The sequence below is a fragment of the Sitophilus oryzae genome, unplaced genomic scaffold (genome assembly GCF_002938485.1).
Source record: "Sitophilus oryzae breed Bouriz unplaced genomic scaffold, Soryzae_2.0 scaffold_1009_pilon_pilon, whole genome shotgun sequence".
Taxonomy (NCBI): domain Eukaryota; kingdom Metazoa; phylum Arthropoda; class Insecta; order Coleoptera; family Curculionidae; genus Sitophilus; species Sitophilus oryzae.
Genome location: NW_022145626.1, coordinates 481,153 through 490,581, shown reverse-complemented (window position 1 = coordinate 490,581; position 9,429 = coordinate 481,153). Strand labels below are relative to the sequence as shown.

General features: G+C 32.1%; 1 protein-coding gene across 3 annotated transcripts in view; it reads right to left on the bottom strand.

Moving 5' to 3' along the window:
* Positions 1-3,054: 3,054 nt before the first annotated feature.
* The window catches only part of LOC115891884 (cAMP-dependent protein kinase catalytic subunit beta-like), a 43,154-nt gene continuing 36,779 nt past the window's right edge, over positions 3,055-9,429 (bottom strand). For all 3 annotated transcript variants that reach the window (XM_030912490.1, XM_030912497.1, XM_030912486.1), the window contains 2 exons: positions 7,297-7,400; positions 3,055-3,971 (listed from right to left, as the gene is read on the bottom strand). In XM_030912490.1, coding sequence (XP_030768350.1) covers positions 3,758-3,971; positions 7,297-7,400 — 318 coding nt within the window. In that variant the 3' untranslated portion in view covers positions 3,055-3,757. The remainder of the gene's footprint in view (positions 3,972-7,296; positions 7,401-9,429) is intronic.

Below are 9,429 nucleotides of genomic sequence, written 5' to 3'. Positions count from 1 at the left end.
TTTAACAAAAATTAAAGATTTTAGAGTAAAATACTCAACGGTAATAAAAAAAGATACACATAAAACATATTTTAATTATTAAAACGTTTAAAACATATTTTAATTATTACAAAATTAAAACTAGATATAAACCTATAATTATGTCAAAAAATTAGCTAGATGAAATCAAATGCTCAAAATGCTCCTTTCCTGTTAACTGCATAAAACGATTATCTTTTCAAAAGGATGTTTTCATTTTAAAAGGCATATTTGGAGTCCTACCTCGAAAAGCAGCTACAGATTTCTCTCATGTTGTGACAATAGTTGGTCGAGTTTTGTAAACACTGTCTTCAACATATCCTTATAAAAAGAGCATTTAAGTATTCTATTAATTGGTGAATAACCATATAACCAACTAATAGGATCATATAAATTCTTTCTGATGTAGGATAAGTTTGCGTTTTCGGCAAATTTGTGAGAATTTTTTTTGTTTTAACTGATACAAAATGATAACTATAGTTGTTAAAGTTGGACTAATTAGACAGCTATATTGAAGTAACGCCAACCATATCACAGCCACCTAGATTTTATCAAATAATAAAGATCTACTCAATACACTTAAATGAAAATATCTTTGTTTGAGGGGTAGGCAACCTTAATAGTATTTTGAAGAGACATGAATTCTCCATTGCATATTGGAATAATATACTGGGTGTTCCATTTAAAATAAAAGAGTAATATGCTTTTAAAGGTGACCAAAGTTCAATATTAATTTTGTCTCACCCTGTATAAATTTTTGGATCAAGTTTTAGTTTGATTTAAAGTACAATAGTTAATTTAACTACTTATTAGACTATACCAGGTAAATTCCAATTTACGTAGATTTTATTGTAATTTAAAAAATGTTCTTGATTTCTAGAAAATGTTAATATGTCAAAAACCTTACATTTTAGTCATATACTTCTCTTATAAAACTCGCCTTTATTTTTCTTCTAGAATCCAAAAATCAATTAATATACAGGGTGTCCCAGAAATAAGTGCAAATATTTTAACTGGTAGCATAGTTCAACCCCAGAAACACGCCTATGAGGTTTTTTTTGCGAAAAAAAATGTTGAAAATTTAAAATTTTTCTTGACATTTTCCGGGAAATTTGAAAAAAACTTTTTAGTGCCACTTGTTTGTTCACCTGAGATTTCCCTACGGTGTATCTAAACCTTGCAGTGTTGCAACCTCCTATCTTATCCACATTCTTCATAGTTCGGCGGAACATAGTTCTACATTTATAAATTCATAGACAAATTTCTACTCAAAAAATTAGGAATGTTAAATTTAATCTTTTATCAGTGCTCATTAATAATTATAGAAAAAAAAACACATTAATTATTTTTAGTACCTACCCTTTCAATGAAAACTTAACAAAAACCACCGAAAATTAACTAAAACGTTACGTTTATGACGTTTACGAAAATCTTTGTTATGCTGCAAAATAACTTTATTTTGGAATAAATTTAATAAAATGATTCATATTATTCACAATCAGGTCACAAAAAGAAATTCCTAAAATGTTTATCGTAATTTAGAATTCAATTCAAGAAATTTAGAAAACAGCCCAACGAATAATCGATTCATTTTTGTTTTGTTTGTTTTCTTTCATGTTTCTCTGTTTTATTTGAACCACTGTTTTACAAAACACCTTGAAAAGCGCACATTACTTTGAATACCTTTCTGAATGAATAAATGTTGAGAATTATTGTCTCTTACCGTCACTTTCCGAACTACTTTCAATCTAAGAAAATACGTGTTTCACTCAACAATTTTAAATACGTATTTTGTTTTTTCGCTATTTTTTCTATGTATTTCAACAATTCCATCGACAGCCCAACCGTCGCGTCGGCCGTCGGCCAAGAGAGCGGCGCATCACTGGTAACTGCACCTTTGTCGCGCCGCCGTGTCGAGCTTGCGTCATGCGAGGTTGCCGTAGTTTCAACAATTTCAAATTCAAGACACTCGAAGCAATCAAATTCTTATTAAATTTTAAAAATAAAACAGAAAAACATGAAAGGAAACAAACAAAACACAAATGAATTGGTTATTGATAAGGTCACAAAAAAAAATTTCTAAAATGTTTATCGTAATTCAGAATTCAATACATCGAAAACAGCCCGACGAATAATCAATTCATTTTTGTTTTGTTTATTTCCTTTCATGTTTCTCTGTTTTATTTTTAAAATTTAATACGAATTTGATTGCTTCGAATGTCTTGAATTTGAAATTGTTGTAACTACGGCAACGTTGCTTAACATCGTCGTCTGACGCAAGCCCGCCACGACGGCGCGGCGACCGGCGACTCAAAGGACCAGTTCACACGCGGCAGTTCTTGTTCTGGGCTGACGGTTAGGCTGTCGATGAAATTGTCGAAATACATCGAAAAAATAGCGAAAAAACAAAATACGTTGTCAATAATTGTTGAGTGAAACATGTATTTTCTTAGATTGAAAATAGTTCGTAAAGTGGCGATAAGAGACAATAATTCTCAACATTTATTCATTCAGAAAGGTATTCAAAGTAATGTGTGCTTTTCAAGGTGTTTTGTAAATCAGTGGTTCAAATTGTGATGAGGCCTATATGAAAATAATGTGTTAAAAATGGGGACTGTTATATGTTATATAATGTGTTGAAAAATGGGGTAATTGGATGTAGTTGGCGATATCTGCCGGCGGTTCTCAAAATGTTGCGATTATTTTTTTAAATTTTCAAAGTTAAATAACTCGGTTATTTTCAATTTATTTTAAAAATGGTAAAGAGAAAATATGTTCATTTTGACCAGATCTACCACCCCTTAAAATATCTGCACTCATTTCTGGGACACCCTGTATAGGGTGTTTCATTACAAAAAACACAACTTTGTAACTTTTTTTGGAGACACCCTGTAGAACTTTCTATATTTTTAAAAAGTGCTCTGAATTAACCTACACATGCTCACAAAATTTCATTTCAATACAAACTGTCGTTCTTCTTGGAGCCTCCGCGGCGTATGAGAGGCGCCACCCCGTATAAGAAAAATAAAAATAATTTTTAAGTACCGAATATCTATAATGTGTTTCACAAAAGCATTACAAACACCTGGAATAGTCAATAAAAATAAATACCATTCAACAATTGAAACAGTAAAAATTAAAACATCCAACATTACTCAGATAACAGTTTAAAATAATTAACGTTTATACATGTAGGTATTAATAGGTATTCCTTAATACACATTCAACGATATGAAAAGTATCAAGATTAACTGACAAATACCACCCTAGAATGACAAAAGATATTGATATGTTAGCAGGTAGTAGTTACACCTCTTTTAAATCTTATATTTAGTACATATTATTTGATTACAACGACTAAAATATGAAAATAATCATGTATACCGGGTGTGTCTCGTATGTAAAAATGCATATTATAATATACATAAAAAATAGAAGCCTTCGCTTGGCACTTGTAACTTTTGTTAGGACATGCAGCATGATATTTATTACGTTTCTAATGCAATAAGTTAATATTGAAAAAATTGGCACTTAACCCCTTTGGTATTTCCACTCTTCATTTAGTTTTCTCGATTATAAAATGTCCATCCCACAATATTAAATTATGATAATAATATACATTTTCCTTTACAATACCCATATCTCTTATCATTCAGGCAGGTATAAAAATCTATACTTAAATGTAAATGCAAAATAATACTTTTTTTCTTCTCGCAAAAGAAAAACGAATACGTAACGATTAAAACTTTTCGAACTGATCTTCGAATAAGTTGGTCTTGCTGATTTTCAGTTCGGACTCGGGGAAGTCATCGAAATTTGACGTGTCGGCGGCCGACTTGATTTTCGGCTTGAAAGGTGGATCGATCTGTCTGTTGAATATCCCTTCGAAGTTTATGTGATGAAACCAGCGATGTCCTTTGATATCGGCAGTTCCGTTCCTCAGATTTCCGTACCTAAACCAACATATTTATTAAAAATAAAATATTATGAATATATTCAAAAATTATAGATAATGTTTCATTTGAAAGAAAACTGTTACAGCGAATTTCCATTCTCTTCATTTTCTGATTCACATAAAACTATGACGTTTCAGATAGTTATATTAATCCGTTATCAAGTATCGATTATTGTTGCTATAAGTGGCGGCTTAACCATAAGGTCAAATGGAGTCAATGCCCCGCCCCCCAAAAAAAATCAGAAGAAAATTAGCTAATTAAGCTAAATTAGCTTAAAAAACCTATTTAAATTATACTTTTTGTAAATAACTTTTTTTCCTGCTAAGATATTCTAATCTATTCCCAAAAACCATCAATTTGTCCAATTTTCGCTTCAAAACGTTTTATTTTACCCATTTATTCTCTACTGCCGGTCAAAATTTCATTTTGTCCTTCGTTCCAGCTATGTTTTGCACGTACTAAACTCCAAATGCCGCGGCTCGTAACGCCAACAAGGTGAGGTATACTACGTATAAAAAATATAACGGGTTAAGGTGCGATAGATATAGTTTATATTGGCCATTGACCGCGTCATTCATAAAAGGATTTCAGTCGCTGGAAAAATTTCGCCGTTTAGGCAGTTTGGGTGTTTATAAAAACTCAAATTATAAAACAACCTAGGTTTTTGTATCATTTATCGCGTATAATGTTTGGTTTAGTCAATACAAAGCAATATTTAAATTTTTAATATCGAAAGAAAAGAAACCCCATCTAGTTTGGTTTGGTTGTGCGGAATTTCGAAAAACGTTTAGAGAAAGAACGCCGCATTGATTTAAAATATAAAAAATGTGAAATAAAACTTTTAGAATTGTGTATATATGCCCAAGTAGCATTTGGAGGTTATCTAACGTCGGGTATATGTCGCGTTCAATAAACCCGACGTCGGGTACCAACGTCGGTTCGGCCGCCTGACGACCCGTATTTGCACCTAAATGGGGAATACAGATTCGGGTCGCCTCGACGTCGGTATCTGACCTAATAGGGAATGTAATTCTACCAATTACCCAATTACCAACGTCATATTACGTTGGATTTTAGTTACTTAAAATTCGTCGCTAAGCACTTACGTTACTTTTGGTTTCATATTCGCTACCAAGAATACATAAAAACCTAACCAAACTACCTAATTACAAATGGATTCATAATAACTCCTCGAATATAACTATAAGTGCCTACCTAATTTCATATTATTATAATTCTGAATCATTAATCCAGACATCAGTTTTGTCAACGGAAGTCACTTTTTTGATATATCTGATTAAAATACTCCGGAAAACAACGAGCGCCTTTAAAATTAGGTAGATTTATGAAATAAAAACATCTATAAAAAAGTAACTCGCAAAATATTTTTTTTTTATTTTCTAGCTGGTTTAATCATAAAATTGTACTGTGGTTCCCCCCAAAATCAACCTTATCAATATTATTCTACTAGAAATCGGAATGTGAATATAAATTTTAAAAACAAAAAACGATTTTAAAATGGCTGACAATCGGATACTTGTTAAGAATGGCGGTTTTCTTTGTCCGACTTAATATGAACTACCAATATACCAATTCCGACCTGGTCTCCAACATAAGTCGTCTTACACGACCGAAGTCATCAAACCGGACGACCGGCAATCGTATTATGACGTATATAATTCCAACGTACGCCACGTAACCTCACTTTGCGTATCAGTGATTTGTGGATTTGTGCAACTATAATTTAGTTTTTGTTTTCTCCTTAAAAAATGGACAGCCACGTTTTTAAGATAGTATATATACAAAATTTAAAAGAATTGGAACCAGTACCTCACATGTGGGAGGGGGATGGAGTCTGCTGGTTTCCTAAGCTTAAAAATGAAATTAAGATGCACCAGTGTAATACAGCATCTCTTCCGGATAAAAAAACATTCGTGGGTGAAGGCAAGATATCACTACTATAGTAAACGCCACGAATGTTTGGGAGTGATTCATCGGTCGCTACCATGTGAACTAATCTGTTCAAGGTCACATAAAACTTAATTCCAGTTCCGTGTTGTTTCAAGTCATTTAATAATCAATATATAATCTGTTGTAATTTGTTGTTTTAATTGTCAAAGTCTTGTCAAAACATATATTTGGTTATAAATATCAAATGGAATGCCCCATTGGTCGTACTGCAAGCACACCAATGGACTGACGCACAAAAACGAATCAATCAAAGAAACGCGATATAGTATCGTCTTTGTCAATCACGCTAACATTTAAAATAAATAGGAGGAGCGCTGGCAGATGATTAGACCGGGCCTTTAAAAACCTACGTCTGCGGTAAAAATTTACGTTTTTAATGTAAAAATGATAGCGCGCGTGTCGATTCTAACTTCATCAAGCAATGAATCACTCCCAAACATTCGTGGCGTTTACTATACTATTATTATTTTGCAAAAGCCTCGACCTCTTTCTGTAAAATGTAGATGAATGTCTAAATGCTTTTTTAGTGTTTTTTGGGCATAATAAAAAAATTAAGTTTGTTTACAAAAACTTTTTATTAGGTTATGTTCATGATGTTCATTAGGCCGCAAATGCTACTTAATGGGTTGTATTTACGGACGTAAATAGAGATACGTAAATTAGGTTGTAAATATGAACATAAAATACAACAAAATATAATTGGACGTTACTTTAGGGATGTGAGACGTATCCTATTCGGACAACGGGTAGACGTCGGGCTAGTTCAAGTATATGTACGTCGTGCAAGCCAACGTGGGAACGACGTTGGGAAATTAATAAAAATGGTACGTTGTTATTTGGTACGTCGACAGATCGTTGGATTTACCGACTCGGATCCAACGACGTCGCTTTTAATAGGAAAGCGACGTCACCGGTCGTATCACCAGCACCCGACCTAAATTTGCACAAAGTCTGACGTCGCTTCAGGTCAGATTTAGTTCGAAGTCAGATAGATGCTACTTGGGTGCATTTATATTTTTTGTGACATTATTATTTATGTGTATTTTAAATCTGAGCGTGGAAAATTTGTGTAAAGAACATTGACTGGATTTTTAGTGAAATGGCACTAGACCACCTGTTTAAAATGTAAGGGTAGGTTTCATTTTAACAGAATTTATATTTATTTTTAGATTTATTTTCCTTTAACTAAACGTACAAGTACCTTGTAAGAAACTAATTAAAATTGGGCGCGTCCGAGGGCGCGTCTTAAATGGATTGTCATTCCCCAGCCGTCTTTGACGCCGGTTTTTTTTTCGATCGTTTGGCATTACTTAAAGAATAATTATACATTAAAAAATAAGTTAATATTTACCTCCGTGTTAAATCATTCTGTAGTAGATTTCTTATCAAATCGCTTAACTCTAATGTGAAGAAGGCAGGACATTTGTATTTACATGCGATTATCTTCTCATATACCTGAAAATATCAGTTAATTAATATACAGAGTTAAACGAAGATACAAATAGGTATAAGGTATCTCCAATTTTAACGATTGAAAATTTCAATATCTAATGAGTCATTTTCAGCTGAATAAAATAAATAATTAATAATTACTCTTATTGTGTATACCTGAAAATATCATTTAATTAATATACAGAGTTAAACGAAGATACAATATAGGTATAAGGTATCTCCAATTTTAACCATAGAAAATTTCAATATCTAATAAGTAATTTTCAGCTGAATAAAATAAATAATTAATAATTACTCTTATTGTTATGCTGATATATTCGGATAATAAATCTGAAATACATAATATGTTAGTTCACGATTGTCGTTTATTAATTTATGGACATTTGAGACATGCATAAAGTTAAGCTCGTATTTCATTTTATATGTTATGCTAATTTATACGGCTAATAAGAGAATATCCAACATGTCCATAAAATACAAATTCAATTGTAAATTGGTAAAAAAATTGATCTCTGCTTATTATATGTTCTCTCCACGATATCGACAGAGATATCGCAACCAAAAAATACAGAATCAGTAGATATATTTTAGTCTACTTTTAAAATGACAGATTAAAACTATATCTGTTTTATATTATTTCATTGGATAGATATATGGGTATTATGTTATACAGGGTGGTCCGAACTATATTCCGGAAATTTCGGCAGCATATTCTTCAGATAAAAATAAGTAAAAAAGTATAAATGCATGTCCTAAAATGCTTAGTTTCGGAGATACAGGGTGTAGTAGTTTCATTTTTATTTAATTTTTTTCCAAATAATTTTTGAAATAACGTCAATATTTGGATGAAAATTGGTATCTGGGTTTTTTTGACATGAAAAATTTGAATTTGATGTCAATATGACTCCTATTTGTAGGAGGCGCCACCTACATGTGTTTTAACCTTTGAATAAGAAGACTAAGGAAGGAGCATATCAAAAATCTTAGGTACACCGCGATGGGCCTCAAATATGGCCGACTTAAATTCCGGCTTATCAGTGTCGTTCTAATTTTATTTAAAAAATGTAAAACTATGATGTAGGGTAGACGTGGGGTAGACTCAATAATTTGTTGTTTTATGTTACGTTGTGAATAAATGTTGGTAGTTATTAAAATTGTTATAAAAATATATAATTCTAATAAAAATAGATAAGTTATAATAAGTATTTATTAACACAAACATCCGATACGCTACTGAAGCAGGTAAGTCAAATTAACGTATCTAAATTCTTTGGCATCTAATCTTTGACAAGTAATAAATAAAAGCTAAAATGCAAGAAAAATGTATAATTTAGTTAATTTAAGTGAATTTCATAAATGAGCGGTTTACTACACGTATGTATATCATAGAGTCACTTACTAGTGAAAAGTTGTTCCATTATTTCACTCAATTTTTGCCGAGATCTACCGCACGCTACACAACCAACTATTTTAGAATCTTTTTGGATAAATCGCGATAGTGTCACTGTTAATTTAAGTTCTGCCACAATTTCCATCTAGATTTACTACCTTTATACAACTATCAGTAGTAGAATAAATAATAAATAACATAAAATAAGCTCCGTAAAGATTGACAAATCCACAAAATTTCAAATCAAATTCAAATGTGTCAAATGAATCGTCAAACAGAACTGTCAAGGATCCCCACCCTAGAGTGCTTTTATGGCGCTTTTTCCGCCCACATGCATGAATACATGGATAGCATTATGCTCCTTCCTTAGTCTTCTTATTCAAAGGTTTTAACTGATTTGAAGTGTAATAACTTTTCGTCCGTACCTGTATAAAACTACTAGGTGAAAAAATGTACAGGGTGGTCGAAATTGGTCTGTTTTAACAGAGTAAACATATTTTCTAACTAGATAGAGCAAAACCGACATAGATGTCATGGGCTCGATTTCTGAGACACATTTAATGGGGGATATTGCCCGTTGATATTTTCACTGACAACTGAGATACGGGGAATTTTTTACCATTTGGTTAGGTTGCCCATAAC